Source organism: Biomphalaria glabrata, chromosome 5, assembly GCF_947242115.1.
Source record: "Biomphalaria glabrata chromosome 5, xgBioGlab47.1, whole genome shotgun sequence".
Classification (NCBI taxonomy): domain Eukaryota; kingdom Metazoa; phylum Mollusca; class Gastropoda; family Planorbidae; genus Biomphalaria; species Biomphalaria glabrata.
In genome coordinates this window covers 26,713,587-26,734,768 of record NC_074715.1, presented here as the reverse complement: position 1 = coordinate 26,734,768, position 21,182 = coordinate 26,713,587, and the positions used below count along the sequence as shown (strand labels likewise).

Genomic DNA, 21,182 nt, shown 5'->3' with positions numbered 1-21,182 from the left:
ATCATAACATTGGCAACTGACTGTGGAGGGAGGCCTGTGATCATGATTCTCATTACTGTACAGGGAAAGCAGTAAGAAGAGAAATATGCAATGTAATATTGTACATGTGCTGATAGATCTAGTTCTTAGTGTACTTTAGCATAGTGGAGATTTCCAAGCTAGTTAGCTGATGTTCAAGCCAAGCTAGCAAGTACAAATAGAACGTGAAGTGATCATTGTGTTACCTCTACAAATCCACTCAAAACTATGTCGAACTTTAGAAAAGAAATTTTTTGTTCTTCAAGACTTTTTAAAAAAAGAAAACTTAATTAGGAGTATCTTCGAATTTGATGTAAAAAAAAACATATATATATATATATATATAACATCTACACATCAGAATCCATGAAATTAATTTTAATTTGAAACAGATACATACATAGGTCAAATAACTGAAACAGTAACAGAGCTGAAATAGTTCATAGTAACATTTAAATCATTTCAATTCTGAAAGTTCAAGAAAACTTATTATGTAACATACTTTTATATGCACAGGCAATGAAATATTTTTGTTGAGTAAAACACAAAACAATTACAATATAAATGTAATAGGTAAGTAAAAGAATTTATTCAACAGCCTTACACAATGACACAATTTAGCATTTGATCAAAAAAATTGAAAATATGCCAAAGTTAATGCAGCTATAAAATAGGTCTACTAAATATAAAACAAGATTAAAATGCTAATGATGTAACAATACAACAAATGCAGTGAAACAAAGAATTGTATAAATAATATGTGTGCAATGACATTTTTATAAATTAATACAAATATTTCATAAAGCATAATACCATACTAAGAATGCAAAATGTTACAATCAACAATAAAGTTAAAAAAATAGTCTAATTATAAATAAATTAATGAAGTTTGAAAATAATAACTACAATAATACTGTTTAATATCCATTAAGGCTAACAAAAATGTAACATTGGTTCACCGGAGAATTGTAAAACTTTGATCTTTCACCTAACTTGGAAAGCTTATGTGTACCTTTAAAATGCTTTGTTTCTAAAAGGCTCATTTACACTATTCATTTCAACACTACAAAGTAAACAGGGAAAATATTTTTAAATAACAGCATACAGTGAACAAAAACCATAGTAACAGTAGAATGCTAAGAAAACATTTCAAGACTACCAGTCAACAAGGAAACATGAGACAACAATATGAAGCAGCCTTCATAAAGAGGAGTATAGGTACTCATTCAAATGTGGAAGACATTAAATGCTGAAGTGCTTTTAGTCATTGTATTTGACTAGTTGGTATTGTGCTGTTACATTAAGACAGAATTGGAGAATTAATGCAAACAATTTCTTGCATTTGTATTATGAAATAATTAATTAAAAAAAAAATGATGTAAAATTCTCACTGCTTTTTATTTAAAACTTAAAAGTAAAAGGTAATGAATAATATAATTTAAAAATATATGAAAGATTTTAGGGTTGTAAAATGTCTGTAATATACAACATGTTTCCAATTGAAATGACCCTTTAGTCTAGAAGTGAGTTTCCACTTGCCTGAAAAAGAAACAAAACAATACCATTTTATTTTTGCAACCAATTATAAATATTGGTGATTTTTTTTTCAGTTATCGGTACTAGAAAGATAAATAATAAGACTAATCTCCACTTACTGGTGCACTGGGTGCTTGCGTTGGGACTCCAAATGCATTCAATGTTGGCAAGGGCTACAATCAAATCACAAAATAATCACATTTACAACAAAGCACTATACTTCAATACTGGTTTATATGCAGACATACAACAATTTTTAGATTTGACCATTACGGATGAAATAAAAGTGGGATAATTAATATTTTTACATCTTAATATTTAAATATAATGTGCATCAAATACCATTTTCTTTTCATGCCACAAATATTTCATATCTAAATCACTTTAGTATTAAAAGAGTAGGAGAGGGTGGTGAATTTCACTTTACAAGATATTCTATGAAAAGTTAGTGGAATAAGTTTAGGAAGAAGCTAACAGCACAACAATCTCAGACCTGTGTTTCTCATGATAGAAAGAGAAAAGGACCTATCACAATATAACACTGACTGACAGTGTTTGACAGGAATGCAAAGACCACAGTAATGCTAAAAAGACTTTATCAGTGTTTGAGGGAATGCTCAGAGGAAAGCAATGCAATAAGACTGAATTTTTTACTTGTGTCTTACCAACAATAGAAATGCCAATTATTAATTAAAAAAAAACAACAACTATCTATCTTATTCATGGTAAACCAGATACACAGCTTAAAACCAAAGTTGTTATAGTAAGTAAAAAGTTATGATGGAATGATAAAGTATTACATAAATTAACTAGAACACACACTAAATAGAGCTGCACAATGAATATTAAGGTTTGACTAGAGTAACACCATTAGTATACTCCCTCAACTTTGACACACATCAAGACAGACTTCTAAAAGTAAAGTAGCAAGTACTACGATGAATTAAAAAAGTGTTCTTTCTTCCCCAATACTACTAGAAAATGGAATGTGTTGCTTGAGGCAGCCAGGAAAACCAATAATTTGGTAGAATAAGTTTCTCGCATGCCTGAGTATTTTAACACATGATTATGCTTTAGATGTAATCATCTTTTTTTTTTCTGATGAAACTGAAAATGCTAATTGCACATACAAAAATAATAATTTAAAAAATCAATAAGAATGAGAAAAAGCTCATCCCTTTTAAGACTAATGAGATTAGGGCCATGCACATTTTATAAGTAGATCTGGACTGCTTAAGTAAACTAACCTCATGTAGCCAAATAATATCTTCATGATATTTGTGACATGAAAAGTATTATAAACGATAAAAAGAACAAACTAATGAGGACAAAATGAAAGAACAAACGATAAACAAAACATTAATTCTATAAAATGTAGCATTTTTTTATGTTTTATCATGCTCTAAAAAAGATTAAAGCTCAAAGAAAGATCTAGTTAGGTCTATAAGCTAAAAAAAAACATTGCAATAACTTTTCTTTTAGTAATGTTTTTTTTAACAACTATCTATGCAAATATATCCTGAGTTTTTTTTTCTTGTATATTGTTAAGAGCAAGAAATATGTCAGGTTATTCAATCATATGGCTAGAGTTATTCAAATAAAATATAAAGATAGGTTCTTGAAATAAAAACAATCCATAAGCAGCATGATGAGTTAGATAACCCTTTAATGAGGAAAAAAACAAATTTTTTGTATTTAAAAAAAAACAATGAACAGGAATAATACTGCATAACACAATGTTACTAGAAAGTTTAGCTGCTATATATTTCTGTAAGACTTTGCTAACAGTAAGCTTGTCTGCTATGTAAAAACAACAACAACAATGCACAACATGAACAATACAATTTTCCTCTCACATTTGTATTTCCAGATGAGAAATCAGCAGTGAAGGGATCAAAAGCAGGAGTTGGCTATAAAATAAAAAGAATAGGAAGTTTGTTGAAACGTATGGAGCTGATTGGATCAAAGCCTAAATTGAAAGTCCTTTTAGAAATTAATTGTATACTAAGATTTAACACAAAACCCTCATGCCTCAGTTTTGTCAAAACAAAAAGAATGAAATCTGTTCTCACACATTTATTACTTGATGTGGTAGCTGTGTTAAAAGGATCAAAATCAGGAGAGGGCTAAAGATAAAAAAAAACACACAAATATGGGTTTAAAAAAACAATTTGATTGAAAAGTTTATGAAAACAATTCTTCCCTGATGTGTTTCGATTCAACTAATTCTTAATGAAAAATTATTAAACAAAACAAACAAATATCTCACACTTTTTGTTCCTAATAGAAAACCTGTGTTAACTGAGTGAAAGACAGGGAGCTAAAGATCAAAAGCACAGAATAAAATAAATTAATCAAATATGGATATGAACTAAATGCAGTAGTTGCCAGCTTGTGACTCAATGCTGTGAACCACTGTACTACAAGAAGAATAGAGAAAATGAAACTTGAAATTAAAAAACAAAAAGACTTGCAGCTAAGCTATTATATTTCCAGCTAAGGGTTATGTGCTTAAAAAAAGCAAGATGTGACTAAATATACAAATGAAATGGTTGAATGTTTGTTTACATGTCAACTTGAACCATCAAGTTTATATGCATTAAATATTATTATGTGAAAGACAACTTTAGCCTATACACATTTGTGCAAATACTTTTATACATAGATCAATATAATTTGACTTACTTTCTTATTTCAGCAAACATTGAACACAATTTATAGCATGCTTTTGAGAAATTTAATTAAACCAATATCAATTCTTTGTGATTATATACATACAAAGGTTTAGCACACTGAAAGGTTCTAGGAGGGTCAAGCTGTACCCCAATAATTATCACTATAATTTTGTTTAGGTGGTAATGTGAGCTAGAAAGCATTATTTTCCATATTTTAAATACAACATTCATTAAATATAAATCAACGTTAAACAAAATAATATTTAAAAAAAAAAAAAAAAAAGATTAACTCTTACACAAGCAAACTATTTGTTAGCACATCCACTCCATCCATTCTAGTCACTAAGTATCAGGAGGTTAATTTGGAACCATTAATCCATTCTTTCATACATCCAAGATTACAAGTTGTACAAATGTCATGCAAGATGTCTTAGATACAAAGTCAAACTACTTACAGACTGACTTACTCCATTAAGTTTTATACTTTATAATTACCTAAGCTTTACTGAATAAATGCTCTCTTGAAATTAAGGTGCAGGCAATTTTTTTCATTTCTGTAGTTTCAAAAATAGGATAAAGGTATATGAACTGGTGCTAAGTACAAGCATGCTATTAAATATAACAAGCAAGGTCAAAAGGCAATTATTGTTAAGTAAAATGGAAGCAATCAAATTACCTTTTTTATCATGCAGGTACAATCAAGAGAAAAACCGATCTTTAAAGAATATGTTTGTAAGCTAATATGTTTCTAACAAATAACCATGATTTTAAACTAAGCCATCAAATAGATAAAGAGACTTACCACACTAACATCATTGGGTTCTAGAAAAGTCTCCTGAACTGATAATGCAAATGGATCCCAATTATCATTTTTTAAAGCATTAAAGCTATCATCAAAAGGATCATTGCCAAATTTGGCCACAGCTTTGAATCCTGGAGTGAGGTGGAGGGGCATATTGAATGGATCATTGTCTGTTAGATCACAGCTTCTCCAATCATCGGACTTGTTTGCAGCCATGAAAGGATCATCTCCAGTCTTAGAAGAGTACCCATCCTCTTGAGTAGGGAAAGGTTTCTGCATGTTGTCCCATTGATCACTGAACATACATGTGGGAAACTCCCTTGGCTTAATATCGCTTTGGCTTGCATTAGTAATATCACAGGTAAAATTATCACTGTTAATGTTATTGCTACTTAAACTAGCGACTTCTTTGTTTGGCACAGCCCTGATACAGTCCAATGTCACAGTACTAGATATACTTTTGAGAGTCATTTTATTTATGCTAACATCAGGAATAGGTGAAGGGGATGATGAAAATGATGATGATGATGATGAAAAAATCGGTCGTGGAGGAGGAGTGGGTGCTGCAAACTCTGAAGCTACCTGCAAAGGAAGGGGTGGCGGAGGCTCATCAGGAGAAGGAAGATGGGAAAATATTTTGTCACTAGAAGTATTTAAAACTAAGGCAGGAAATGGTTTTGAATGGTTTGAATGATTAATAGTTCGACTAGGAACAGGTGGAGAGTTTAAAACAAAAGCTGTTTGAAGTTTGCTTTCAGAACTTAAACAGTTTTCTGAAAAGAAACTTGGAGAAGGGTTTCGCTGAGGAACAGGAGGAGGGGTAGGAGATACAAGTGGATTACTAAGAAGCTGTTTCGGGCAACTTGGTGGATCCATAGCAGGAGGTCCATAGGATGATGCTAAACAATCCTCCTCTTCCAAGTCTGTAAAAGGAAGATCATTAGCTTCATCTCCAGGAAAGTGGTAATCAAAATCAGCACTTGCCTGTACCTGTGGTGCCTGAGTAGGCTTTGAGACAGACTTGAGTTCATTCAGGGACTTCTTTTCTACAGGGGTAGCTTGGTTAAATAAATCCTTTGGTGACAGCGAAGCTGCAACTGGTGGTGTAGACTTTTTAATGTCTAGCAGATCACCAAAGAGATCATCTCTTGTTGATTTGGGCTTAGCCTGAGCTGATTCTGCATTCTGAGCATCTGCTAGGGCATCTTTCTTTATAGGTTTCAGAACACTGACTTCATCATCATTAAAGAGGTTTGTCATTTGTGGCTGAGGACTGGGGAATAGTGATGCACCAAAGGGGTTTCGAACACCCCCTATGGCCATTTGGGGAACACCACTTCCCACAATGCCAGCTTGGGGCATGAACCCATGAGGCACCATCCCTGGCATTAAACCCATAGGAGAGGTAGCTGCCTGAGGCAATCCGAATGGTGAACCAAAACCACCAGCTCCAAAAGGATTTGTGGCAGCACCAAATCCTGGACTTTGTTGCAGTCGTTGCTGGGTGCTTGAGCTAAATGGATCATTGCCAAAAGGATCTCTGTTGACAGGTAAATTACCACTCATCATGTTCTGCAACAAGAGCCAAGAACAGAAATGAAGTATTTTTTTCTATTTACATTAGATTTAAAGCTATTCTTTACCATAAAAACTATAACTATAAAAATATTTAAATATTATTAAAAACTAACATTTTGATAGTTTAAAATGGTCCATTTAAACCAGCCTTAATTTACAATATACTAGAAAAACATATAAACTGAAACTATACCATATTTGGAGCACCTAAAAGTCCTGGTTGTACTGAAAAAGGAGAAGGTGGAAATGAAGTCTGACCCATGGGTGCAAATTGGCCCGTCTGTAGCCCAGCTAGATCTCCTAGAGCTGAGGAAGATGAAGATGCCGGAATGGCTGGAGCAGCAGCTAATTAGAATAGAAAAAGGTTTAACTGGAACTTTTTTTTTGCTGGTGAAACAATGTATGCCTGTTTTTGAAAGATTAAAATATTTTTACTTACTTGGGGGACTGACAGAGGGAGATAATCCCCAAGGATCTACAATACTGGCAGTGCCCACCGAAGATGAAATGGCTAAGCTGGCCATCTCTGTCACAGGTGGTGATGCAGGAGAGAACAGGGAGTCACTGGTCAGAGAATCAAATTCCAAATTCTTGATCTGTTCTATATCCTAGAAAAAAACAAAAACATTTAGAATGAAAAGCTTCCAAATAGATGAACTAATTTAAAACAATAAAAAAAATAATTTCAACACTGCTAAAAATTGCCATTAAAATAGAGAGTACAAAAGTCAAAGAAAAAAGAAATTCTTTTTACATTCCAAGAGTAAATAATTGAGTTCCAAGAATTGTGCTGAGTTAAAGCTACTTAGTTTATTTCATTCAACTTTTCCCATGGAAAATAATTCAATAACTATATAACGTATTTATATTTTTCTACCGTTAAATTTCAGTGTTTACAGCAGTGCTGAAAACTTATGAACAGCAAGAAGCGAAGATACATGGAGCCCAAGGAAATATCAAATCCTTCAACCATATAGCTCTTTAATTTTAAATAAATACAAACTGAAAATCAATTTTCATGAACTTACATCAGACTAAGATTAAATCAGCAAAAACAACATTCCACAAAAGAAAATGCAAAACACACAGAGATCATTGAGTGATGACACACAATAGTTTTCACATGCCCTAGTCAACGAGTAGCACAGTCGTACAGAGCACTGAACCAACTTTCTAAAAAAATCTTTCTAAATGCCACTACAGTTCCCCTTATGCAAGCAGACTATTCTTAAGTTTCCAATGAGACATGCCCCATAATAATTCAAAGCCAGATTCATAAAAACCACAAACAAAAAAGCCATGAACAAAATATATACAAAAATTTAAAATGTTAATAAATACAATCAAGAGACAAACATGTAGAGTTACCCACTTTTAAAATGTGATCAGCTTGATCTTCTAAATCCAGTAAGTTGGCAACCTGTTCTGCCTGAGTAGGTGGGTTGACAGGAGCATTGTTAGTTGGTACCTACACAGCATATTTATCAAGCAAGCAAGTTTATATTTAATAAGCATACACTCAGATGCTAGAAAACAAATAGAATGTTGAAAAATTTTTTGTGTGTTAATGTAAAATGAAAGGAAGAATTAATTAATATATGAGAAGAGGAAAGGTATAAATTTGAATCTTCATTTAAGGAGAGTACTCAAAAATGAATTCTAAAAACACAAACTGTGGCACCTGCTTGAATGTATGACCTGTTGGGAATTTGAATTTTTCAGCATTAAATGAAGAAGAAAAAAAAAGTCCATAAAGAGATAAGATTGATAAAATAAATAAAAAAAGAGTGCAAGAGTGAAAAAGCCATGCCTATATTCTGACTTCAAACTACACAAATAAGAAAGAAAACAAGAAAAGAAAATATTTGATATAGTGAGTGTGTTATTGAGTGCAACGAGAATAGAATGACAACATATAGTAAGCAATTTATATTTCTCTCATAGCAATTTGGGATAAAATTGGTGTTGCTTTATAAAGTTAGCATCAACTAAAATCTCTTCAAAATTAAACTATGGACAAAAAGCAAAAGGCTTATCTCCCTGAAAGAAGACCAAACATTGTCATAGTTCTTCATAAGCTTTAACTTAAAAGTTTAGACAATCAAAACTATTGCATGCTCATATAATGACAATATGAGATAACTTCATTCTCTTTGTCTTTAAACAAAGAATTTTGTTTAAGGACATAGGTAAGGTATATTTGTTTATGTCTGGCAGAAGCAGCTGGGTTAAAATTTAACATTATTTGATATAAAATTTCAATAATTCATTAAATAAATTTTTGCTAAAAAGTTATTTTTTGATCATTTTAAATTGTTTTGTTTTGATCATTTTCTTTAATAATTATAATGTAAGCTTCAGAATTTGGAATGTATTGATCCACTAAAATGTATTTCAGGAATATTCTTATGTACTTTAAAAAAATATATATACAATAGAATTCTCAAACAGGAATACTTTTAAAAAAAGTTATTAAAAAGTGAAATGGTTAAAAAACAGCTATTAAAACTAAAAAGTTTAAACAACAAAATGAGTCTCATTACCTGATAAATATTTTCTCCATCAGCATTCACTTTCTCCACCGGGGCCTAATAAATAAAATAACCATATTCTTAACATGTTATTAACGATTCTGTGAACTTATTAAGAGTTGAAAAATAGGGGAATAAAAAAAAAGATTTATAAACAGCAATAATCACCTGCCCAGTCCCCGAGGTCGACCCATCCCCCGAGGTTTGAGAGTTTTCCACTTTGGTTGTCTCATCAGAAGCAGAGCCATCTTGTCCAATTTTTTCCATTTCTTTTTTCTTCATTTCATATACAACTTGAAATAAATCTCTCAGAGCAAGAACAAGCTGTTCAGCCTAACGTTGAGGTACAAATATTTATATTGATATGAGCTATGCAAGTGAGCAGATATCGTAATATAAATACATAAATTTGGACCTGCTTTATTTATAATTTTAACTTTGTAACAATAACTTAAGATAAGCAAAAAATATCTCAAATTATGCTAATTAGCTTCAGTTTTCTATAGTATGACCCAGAATTATGATTGTCTATTAGGATGTAAAGAAAATTGAATTAATAATTTATCTACCTTAATTATATTTTTTTTTTATAAACTTAATATCATTTCACTGAGACATATCCATTTGCACTATTATAATTTAGATCAGGACAAATAAGGCTTTTTGTTTTTGTTTATTTATTTATTTTTTTTACTCTGGCACAGTAAAAATATTCGTTTTTCTAAGACTATGTTGGCAATACTGATTTTAATTGACTTTAAATAAGCAGACACAGGAAAAGCTTTCTAGTTTTGTCTTATAAAAAATAATATTAGTTTTTAAAATGTTTAGAAACTTACAGCTGCGGCAGTTTTAATGGCAAAAAATTTGTGTGTTCCATCTCCTTCTCCATAGACATAACCAAATGCTCTGTTGTCTGTAACATCTCGAGCAATGAATGAAATTCTATGTACAGCATGAGTATGTAAGACTATCTGCAAAATGTGTAAGAATTGTTTGAAAATCTTTAACAGATTCAAACTATTAATAATTTCAAATAATTTACTAATAACACAATAATAGCTAACTCCAAAAAATAAAAGAATATCGTATTTCATTAGTGTTTATTTTTAAACAAAAAAATATAGAAATTTCAATATTTATCAGCTAAATATGAGTATTTATATATAAATAAATAAATTTGAAATGAACAAATAATGAATGAATAATGTGTGTTTTATTTTACTTATTTTTTTACATTCCAAATAGGAATGGCAGTATAAATAATGATATAAAATGTTATAGATAAAGGGGTTTGCAAAGAAATTAATTCTGATGAATCACAAATGAAGGCTAAAAATATTTTGTACTTTATGATAATTTAAAACATTTTTGTGTATTTTCAATTTGTCTAATATCATTAAGTCCCATGATTTTTAAAAGGCATGCTGAACATCTGAATAAAAAGATGATATTCCTACCAACTCCTTTGTTTTATCTTCCTGTTCATTCATTTCTCCTTGCTTTGGACTTTTTGAGTCACTCTTTTTTTTACTCTGATTAGCTGTCTGAAAAATGAGGTTCAATGGAGGGATGGGGGAAAGACAACAGCATTTAGGAATTAGTTGAAGGGGAATAACACATGCTTTTAAAGCAAGGGTTGGTTAGAAAACAATCATTTCATGCATAATGTATTGATATAATTTAAGATTGCTTTTTATATACATTTAATAATTTCACTTTTTTTGTCTTTGTTTCAGACTAATAAATATAGTTGACTTGTAAGATCTTATTTGTGAAAAAACTCTATAGCTTTAGAGCATAATGTAAAGAGACCATAAAAATACAGTTGACCATTGATAGTCCCAAATTTACTTGACCGGGGTGGTGTAGGATTACCAACGATTAGCTGTACTTGAAAGAATTTAGCAGTATTATGGTAATTACAAGAAAATTGTATAAAAAGATATTCTCTTACATTTTTAAATGTATAAAATAAACAATAGATGAAAATTAAAATTTTTTGATCTAGCTAAAAAATGAAAAGAAAAACAAAAAAAAAAAACTCATCAACTTAGGCATATTCGCTTGATTTCAGTGTTTTTCTAAAGGTGTGGTCTACAATGGATTTCAATAAATGTTCTATTTTCTTCTTATTTTCATGGCATCATAAATGGTAGCTCGCCTGGTGCCATAAATCAAACAAAAGGGCAGTTGGAGTTTCACCAAAGTGACACCTCTTAATAATTTCCCATTTTTCAGGAAGAGGTAATGCTTATGTTTGCTTGCCATACAAGACCTAACTATTCAATATTTTCAGCACAAAATATCAGAATCTATGTGATATCGATTATCAACAACAACAATAGCACCTTCTCCATACAAAATAGATATGTTCAGGGTGAAAGTAAACTTGATTGTTTTTGTTTGGCTGGCTGATTATTACTATATTGTTAATATTCATAAGTATTCAATGAACTGATTGTTTTGGTATTCTGATGGTTAGGTTTTGAACAAAGGGTTAGTGACTGGTCAATCTCCCATTCATTCTCTGAAAGTGTCTACAGGGCTTCAGTAATGCCCAATACAATAGTGATAAATGACATTAAACATTGCATATTAAACTTTGTTTCAAAAAATGTATATAATGATGTGCATTCAAAAGGCTTTTTAAAACAAAAATAAAGTAATGATCTAGCCTGCAATAGTTGTTGTTTTAAATAATATTACACTAGACAAAAAAAATGCTTGAAACATTGGAAAAAAGTTTAAATGATTTTTGAGGAACTAAGCTTTTACCCAACTTTTACTTGTTATTGAATAAGTCTCATCTCAATTACTAGGTCTTGAAAAAAATTGTCAAATAGATCTTGAAAATAATCATGTTGAATATAACAAGGTTTGATCGCATTATGGATAATGTAGGACAATACACAAGAAGCAGTTGGTTTAAAGTTGAATGTATTTCTGGTTCGCTATGAGGCTGTCAGACACGCTTTCTTGAATATGACTAATCTTAATTACTAGGTCTTAAAAAAATTGTCAAAAAGATTGCTAGGTCTTGAAAATAATTAAGTTAAATAGATTGCTTGGTCTTGAAAATAATTAAGTTAAATAGATTGCTTGGTCTTGAAAATAATCATGTTGAATATAACAAGGTTTGATCACACTATGGACATTATAGGACAACTCACATGTTCTCTAAATGAAGCAGTTGGTTTTAAGCTGAATGTATTTCTAGGTTCACTTTGAGGCTGTCAGATGGGTATAGACAGTCTCGCTTAATACAACTATTATTAATTATGCTATTTATTTAAAAGGAATGTAAGGCTAAGAATAAATTGGGAATCTTTTGCATAAGAAAAAACATTTTAGAATAAACTGATAATATAATCTCAATACAAAAATTAATGAGAAAAATAATATTAAAGGGGATTCAAATATCAATATACAGTCTACAACTATCTTTCAATACAAGAATTCACTGAAGTGTTATAATATTAAAGGCTTAAAAGACTAATCAGTTATGTCGATGTTAAAGTTTACAATTTATGAAACATTTTTTTAAACAGATTTTCGGTTATCTCACAATAATTTTGTTCTTCTCATGGTTAAATGGTTTTATTAAAAGTCTATATCCAACAAACAGCTTGTATCAAAATCAATGTTTATTACAGGGTCACAATATGAAAAAAAAAAAAAAGAAAAAAGAACATAAACAGATGTTTAAAAACCAAAATTACAAAATCATTGGAGGTAAGACTTAATGAAGATATCAACAAATAATAACAAAACACCAGCAAAATTAAATACCTTTTGTGGAGTCAGTTTTTTGTTTTTTTGGTTGGGTTATAAGATATTACATGTCTATCAAATAAAGTTATACAGAAGTAGAGTCAGAAATCAGAAACTAACCAATGAAATAGCATCAATGATTTTGAGTCCTTCCAGTGTGACCTGAACAAAAATCTTTGGCTTGTGTTGACCTGATATTTTGACAGAATTTTTCAGTTTTGTGATTGCTTCCTGGCACATTTCATCTCCACGAGCTTCTGGCACATTTTCAATGCCAATAAGTTTGGCTCTGTAGTTGAGACCATTTCCAGAAAATCTTGCTGGGTCATTTGGATTGACAACTAGAAAATAGAAGAAATTTTTTAAAATGTAAAAACATTCTCATTAGAATTTTTTAAAGTAGTCTACATGGCTAATAGTTATGTACTCAAAATGTTTAGTATAAAATCTTAAATAAAAATTAATAACCACTTGTATAATGTAACCTTAGTTTTGAAGACAAATAAACATCCTCTTAATATAGGAAATGTATGTCATAACGATCTAAGTGATTAAAAATCCTTTTTTTGTTTTCATTACTAACCAGTAGTTTACTTAATTCAACAGATAAGTAAAATAAAAAGATCAACAGGCATAGTGTTCAAGTTAAATGATTTTCTTAAGAAAGTAATTTTTAACTATTCTTAACTATTATTAGTTTTTAATTATGTTATCTAATTTTTACAATGTTCTTAAGTCCCAGAAAGAGAAACTTTGCTATAATTTTAAGACAATTATTTTGAGTTAGTTATCTATACGTGCACGAAAAAAAAAAGAAGAGATACAAGCTAACCTTTTCATAATTAGCTGTTGTCTTTTAGTTAAGCTTGCATACAGAAGACATCCCCACATCTTGTCCTTATCACTAATTTTCAGTAAGCTTATAACTCTTTCTATTGCTCTGCCCCACCCCCATCTTCAGCCTTATAGCCAATGTACTGATTCTTTTATCAAGCAGAACTACAATGCTCGCTTACCTTTTTTACCCCTAGCTGCCATTGGTGCTTTTGTCGAATTCTTTGCTTCCTTTTATTTGTATAGAGCTCTAGAAAAGTAGTACATTAAAACTAGAATTATACACTATTCTAATAGATTACATTAGACACACACACACAAAATGGTCTAATTGGGTCTATCAATATAGTAATTAGATCTCAACACAATGATTCATTTTAGATAAAATAAGACACTACTTAAAAAAAAAAAAAAGAAGCTATATTCTACTTACTAATGTAACCTATGAACAGTACACATGAAATGATATCAACTGCCTATTGATCACCCCAAGTTTTAGGCTAATTATACAGGGAGATAACTTGGTGTTATCTCAACACTTTCCTAATCACATTGCCTTCATTTTAGTTTCACCAACACAGTCACACACACACACACCATATTTATAGATATTTATAATTAAAACTGCTTCCTTGAACATAATTTAGAGCAAAAAAATCTGACTTCAACCAATTTCCAAACTGTGTCATCTATGAATGATACTCATTAAAGTAACATAGTAATAATCAATTCACAACCCACATTCTGTGATCTGTTTTCTACTAATCTCTAAGTAGTACCTGTTTTGTGGTACTTTTGTTAGTTTTTAAGTAAAAAAATGTTGTTTTTTTGTTGTTTTTTTTGGTCAAGGTTGATTTTTTTATTAAACACTAAATTCCTTGTTTGTTTGTTTTTTTTAATTATTTCTGAAAAAAAAAATCTATCTGAGTTTTTTTAATTTGTAAGGTAATGCGAACTTCTTATTTCAATTAAAGATTACTTACCCTGTCAAATAACCATTAAAAACATATATTTCACTTGATATGTTAATATGTTTAAGGTCTAAAATGTGTAGTCCATCACCTAAAAACAACACAGAAACACGTTAACATTAACAAAACAACTGTGAAACTGAAAGGTTAACAGAAATAGTGTAGAGCATGAGCTCTCTAATTTCAACAAACAAAGATCTATTTCAAGAAATACTAACAGGATAATAATGACAATTGATTCTTAGATTATAGGAAGTTGTTATGAACATAAAGATAAGAGAGTCGAGAACCATGTCTGTATAGTATGGCTTTAATACACTGAATGACTACACAACACACATTTCGTGAACACATTCTCACGGACGAGTTACAAGCACATGTAAACATAAGAACGACTACCGATACAGAATATAATTTTCATAACATTCACCCCCGGTTCAAATAATGCTAACTAGTATTATCAACAATGAAAGAATTAAGTAAGTGCAGAATAATAATAGAGATTCAAGTAAACAAACAATGTAGAATAGCATGACATAATGTAACATGATATAAGTAAGTGTAGAATAGTAATAGAGATTCAAGTAAACAAACAATGTAGAATAGCATGACATAATGTAACATGTTGATATTACATGGTAAATCAAATAGCTTATTAAAATATATCATGATAGATCAAATATCACATTAAAGTCAAGTCAACAAAACCAAATGAAAGTAGTAAAATAAACAAATGTCATTTTGGAGACAAAACTGAATGTCAAAGTAAGAGCTCTAGTAAGCTGATGAGCTTTTACACTTTGTAGTTGGGCCTAGTTCTCCTTACTCTAAGATAGTATGTATGTGTAGTTTCATCTGCTTGAGTTTCGGACAGTCTGGCTATGTCTTTGGTGGTGCTGGTGGTTTCTTCAGGCATGATAGAATCAGTAGGTTGATTCCTGGGAGGTGAGCTTTGGATGGGGCAGTCAGTATCAAGCTCTGTTCCACTCTGATTCTCATTTTCTATAACTTTTTGTTCCTCCCTAGGGGCTAACATTCGTAATGAGACAGTTTCCTCTCGACCGTTTGGTGTTCGGATTACAGCGTACTGAGGGTTGCATGTTACCAAATCAACTTCCTCTGTTATGGGATCATATTTAGATGATCTAACGTTCAGCAGGACAGGACCAGGACTGGTCAATCATGTTGGCAAGGATGTCCCGGAACCACTTCTTCGGTTGAACCCAAGAAGTCGTTCATGTGGTGTCCTGTTAGTTGTAGTGCATAGTAATGACCGGATGGATTGCAGAGCATCATTTAGTACTAGTTCCCATTTAGCTGTGTCCAATTCCTTAGAATGTAGAGCCAAGGTGATGGCTTTCCATAAGGTCCCGTTAAGTTTCTCTATTTGTCCGTTTCCTCTCGGACTGTAAGGGGTCGTTCTACTGGTTGTAATTCCTCTCTCGTGGAGGAAATGCTGCACCTCTGTAGACATAAACGAAGTTGCCCTGTCAGTGTGGACGTACGCTGGAAAATTGTCATTTGGATGTACTGTTGTGTATATGCATGCTTTTCTTTTAATTAGAATTGGAAATTTTTTATGTTACTTATTTAAGCTTTTTGTTATTTTAAAATAATTTCAACATTTTTAAAGAACTTATTGGCCATAAGTCACTCTAAGAAAAAATCAGATGGTCAGACATATTTCAGATAGCAAAATCATGTCTAGGAAATCCTTAATAAAGTTTACTAAAGTATACTAGGCAGTCAATGACTGGTGGAGTTACTGGAACTGTAATCTTGCTCAAAAATTTTTTAGATTGTCTTCTTCTAAGATATAAATGCTTTATACGCCAAGACCCTTTAATGCGAGAAAGGACTAAAGGCGCATCTGAATGAGACGTGAAAAAAATTGGCGCATGGAAGCAAAAGGTTGGCCACCCATGTTCTAGAGCATTTTCAAGATTCATTAGTATGCTAAATTAAAGCTAGATCTAATTTAATTAAATTGGCAAATTAATATATAACTATTACTAAGATGTTTAGTAATTTTTTGTATCTGGCCTAGATCCCTATATACCGTACCTATTGGCAAAAAACTGGTTTCGTTTTTCTATATGTAAATTAAAGTTCATTGTTTTATCTATTATTGCTAATTTACTTTTTAGTCTTCTGTCCTGAAGCATAACTTTAGTGATTTTACTAATAGCATTACTCTAATTGAATGTGAATATTTGTTATAAATCTCAATGGCTTTATTTTGCATCTGTTTTAGTTTCTGAGTTGAGGAGTACCAAACTAAGGTGACCAGACGTCCCGACTTAGGCATGACAGTCTGCAACGCTTTTCATAAAATGTCCGGGCGGGGCGACCAATGTCCTGCTTTCATGAAAAAAGTTGATCAATGTCAAACTTTTATTTTAAAATATTAATCTTTTCACAAATAACTTATTCTTGATCCTAAATTTTATGTTAGCTGTTTAGCAGGCTCCTGTCTAAAAGGCATAGGTAAATCTTTTACATTGAAGCATCCTGTCTTATTCTCAGAAACTGATATCAGCACTTTTTCTTTCGAATTTTGGCTTGTTGTCATTCCGCATGTTTCTAGCTGATTCTTTAATCAGTTCAGCATACAGTATTCCTTTGCTTGGCTTTCCTAGTGGATTAAACCAAACATCTGCAAGCATATCATAATTTTCAATAGGAAGCTCCTAGTAAGAATCCATTATGGTACTTCAACATTTAAATAGTAGTTTGATAATTCATTCTCAGATGCTTAATATACTTTTGCCTATCATTAATTTTTCCTTAATAATAATTTTCAATCAATGAACTACACTTTGAAATTACTTAAAAATGAATGACCCAAAATACAAATGTGCAAGAACCAAAAGTAAAGCAATAGCTACTAGATGTTTGGACCCTATAAAATAAACAAAGTAAAGAAGTACGTTAGTTAGGCCCAGTTTTTTTACAGCATTCGCTGACACTTTAAGCCCACAATAAAGTGGAGTGAAATTGTTTCCCCAGATGAAACAATTTTTTTTGCCACCTTTCGCTGGAAATCTTTAAAAAAAAAAAAAAAAAAAAAGCAAATTTGTCAATTTAGAATATAATGAAATTTCTGGCTAAGGGAAAGACCAAGTGGTTAGCTCTGAAGTCTTCTGTGGAGAGACTATTTAAATAATATCTTGCTTAGAAATCATATATTTCTTTTTACAAGAGAAGTGACCCACCATAATCAAAAGCTTCTTTGAAAACCTGTGTGCTGAATTGTGGCTGCATTTTGTACACAACATTGCGACAATATTCTGTGCAGAAGTTCTGTGTATTGAGGGACAAAATGTCAGTGCTCATGAAGTATCTTTTGCTATTGAAGAATAGGTACAGAAATGCACGAAAAGAAGCATGAAAACTTGAATAGATTCCTCCCCAAAGAAGTATGCAAATACTATTCGGATGATGCATAACGGTTAGTAAAAGTGATGTAATAGTGACAATCGTTAACTTTTATGAAAATTGTGCAGAATTTTTCAGATAGAGAAGCTGCCTATTTGACAGGTTAATGCTTTCTGATGGATTGCACAGAAAGAGGATCTATCATGGAAAAAGTTTTAGAAAGCCTACAATCATTTAAATTATTGTGAGTAGGCCTACATTGTGTGTGTACATTTTGATGCATTCTAATAAAGTCTAAGCTGATGAAAGCAATAATATTGTTCCAAAAAATCTAAGCCTGTTCCTTTTAGGTCCCATGATCGACATGTGTCCCGCTTTCTCTACCCAAATATCTGGTCACGTTAACATATGAAAATTTCTGAGTTTTTACTGAGTACTTCTGATTCTTACAAACACTGTTTATAAACACTATTTATAAGGTGACCAGACTTCCAAACTTCGGTGTGACAGTCTGGCTTGGACCGTCTGTCACACTTTTCATAAAATGTTCAGCCGGGCGTAAAAAAGTGGACCAGTGTCAACTTTTATTTTAAAATCTTTCTTTTATCTTTTGACTAATAACTTAGAAGTACCACCTCTTTCCTTTTTTTTTTATCCTTATTTCATGTTCGGTGCTTAGACTTTTCAAGTATTGTCATTCAGCATGTTTCTTGCTGATTCTGTTAATCAATTCCACCATACAGTATTCCGTCACTTGGCTTTTCCTTCTGTTCAAGTTGATGACAGGGTAAGAAATGTCAGAGACAAAACGAAGATCGAAATTCAAAGGGACTTACTTTCAGAGTTCTTGTTTATTAAGAAGGCAAGAAAAATCAACAATCACAGTATAGTGCATTGCTAGAAATATCAATCTCAATTTTCTGTTGCACATGTGGGTTAAACCAGGAAATCTGAATGCAGATCATAATTTTCAATTAGAAACTCCAAGTAAACCTCCAACAAGGTACTTCATTTAAATAATTCAGTTCATTTCGCAGCCGCTAAAGGTACTTTTGCCTATCATAGAGTTTTCCATTATAACAGTTTTCAATCAATAAACAACACTTTGGAATTACTTTAAAAAGACCTAGATAATACACATGCAGGAACCAAATATGAAGCAATCGTTACTAAAGGTTTGGCTACTATATAACGAACAAAGTAAAGAAGTAGATTAGTGATGTCTAGTTTTTGACAGCGTTCACAGATGGTAAAGAAAGATGATATATCTTTGAAAACAGAAAGCTTGCAATTTTATTCAAATTATTGTATGAGTAAGCCAACATTGTGTGTGTGTGTGTATATTCAAAATTGGGATGTATTGTAATAAAATTAAGGTTGTTGAAAACAGAGCAATATTGCTTGAAAAATCTAAGAATGTCCTTTTTACACCCCATGAATGATTGACATATCTTGTCACCTTACCCAAACAGAAGATGGATTTACTTAATATTGGATTGGCCTAACCAAGGAAGGTTAAATATTATTTTACTTAATTAAAATTATGTTCTTGTTTGATTTGTAAAGATTTCTTTTAATATATTTTATAAATAATAATTTCTTTTAATAGACTATATTTTATAAATAACAATTTCTTTTAATAGACTATATTTTATAAATAAAAATTTCTTTTAATACATTTTATAAATAAAAATTTCTTTTATTACTTTTAATTAAACTTTATAAATTATAGATCTAGAATCTAGATCTAATAATCTAATACTAGATCTAGTAATAGTGTAATACATACATTAATTTAATCAGTCATTAATACATGTATCTTAAAAAAATCTTTAAGTAGTTTAAGATAGGTTTCTAAAGCTAAAAAGGCTTACCAATTTAAAATTTTAAATGGTTATCTTAGACATATATTATATATCTATAGTCTATTAGACCACTACCAGTAATTTAATTGAGTTACTAAATCCAGATCTAGATCTATTTGAAAATTATAAGGTCCAGTAAAAAAAATACTAAGTTAGTCAAGACTCAAGGGCCTCAAGTCTCAAGGGAGGGGGCGTGTCTGGTTGGGTAGACTAAAAATGTAGATTTGTAGAAAATATAGAATCTAATAGATCATTATAAGATTATTGTCATTAGTGACATTAGACTCATTAGAATATCATTAGACTTAGACATGATTAGATGTAATCTAGATTAGAATCTAGATCTAGTCAATCTACAATGATTCTGTATAGAATCTAGATATAGATCTACATACTGACATAGATTTATTATCGCACAATAGACCTACACTAGTTTTAGAGACCTAGGCCTAGACTAGATCTAGTTTGTAAAAATATTTGGACAACTCAGACTCTCAGTCTCAAAAAACTGAAATGAATACATTTCGTCGAAAAATTACTTGGCCAAGGCTACTCTCGTTGTCTACTCGTTCTCTTAATTCTTATTCTCTATCTAGAAAATCTATAATCTATAGCTAATATATCATATAAACTTGATGAAGATCAAGATGTAGCGCTTAAAAACACCAATCTAGGCTTCTTAACTATCATACCTGCTTATAAAACGTTTGTATAATTCTAACCAAAAAAAAAAAATAATAAGGTCACTCCATAAAAATAAAAAACTAATTTTTTAGTTAGCCCAAGATCTAGATGTTATATAGGTATAGCTTTATTACGGATATTGACATGAGGAAACTTTTTAATCCTCGCCATTTCCAAACAATCGCAAAATCGAAAACCCAGTAAAACCTAAGTCTAGCGCATTGACAAATGGTTGTCAGCGCTTCGTATCTTACAAAGAGTTCACCAGACATTTAGACTTACGATATCTTGCTCAGTGACTGTAGAATATTTGTCTTACACAAATAACAAACTATAGCCTATATACTAATATAGATCTAGTGTTTAAGAGGGAAAGACATATTAGAAACTCCATTTATTACGTAAACACAAGTGGTGCTGCACTGACGCGCTAGTGTGCAAATGTGCTTATAATGATATAATAATAAGGCTTGTCTTCAGGGGCGGACTGGCTATATAGGTATTCGGGCAAATGCCCGGTGGGCGGTAGGGCCACT

At 31.2% G+C, this 21,182-nt stretch overlaps 1 protein-coding gene across 1 annotated transcript; it reads right to left on the bottom strand.

Moving 5' to 3' along the window:
* Window positions 1-380: 380 nt before the first annotated feature.
* Window positions 381-20,164, bottom strand: LOC106061611 (disabled homolog 2-like). The gene is made up of 17 exons (XM_056029211.1): window positions 19,972-20,164; window positions 14,732-14,810; window positions 13,931-13,998; window positions 13,035-13,255; window positions 10,601-10,687; window positions 9,980-10,114; window positions 9,309-9,473; window positions 9,153-9,197; window positions 7,982-8,077; window positions 7,049-7,217; window positions 6,803-6,954; window positions 5,032-6,603; window positions 3,824-3,874; window positions 3,627-3,680; window positions 3,411-3,464; window positions 1,674-1,727; window positions 381-1,557 (listed from the first exon to the last, which is right to left on the bottom strand). Exons 3-17 carry the CDS (start codon window positions 13,950-13,952, stop codon window positions 1,531-1,533), a joined length of 2,904 nt encoding a protein of 967 aa, XP_055885186.1. The 5' UTR covers window positions 13,953-13,998; window positions 14,732-14,810; window positions 19,972-20,164; the 3' UTR covers window positions 381-1,530.
* Between the last annotated feature and the right edge of the window lie 1,018 nt (window positions 20,165-21,182).

What these genes read in the sequence shown, in the direction of transcription:
- LOC106061611 (XM_056029211.1), bottom strand. Translation starts at nt 13,952, where the DNA reads ATGGCAGCTAGGGGTAAAAAAG. An exon ending in GGCAGCTAGGGGTAAAAAAG is followed by an intron (nt 13,256 to 13,930) that starts GTAAGCGAGCAT and finishes TCTATTTTCTAG; the next exon opens with TTGTCAATCCAAATGACCCA. An exon ending in AAGCTGATCACATTTTAAAA is followed by an intron (nt 7,218 to 7,981) that starts GTGGGTAACTCT and finishes GTTTTTTTCTAG; the next exon opens with GATATAGAACAGATCAAGAA.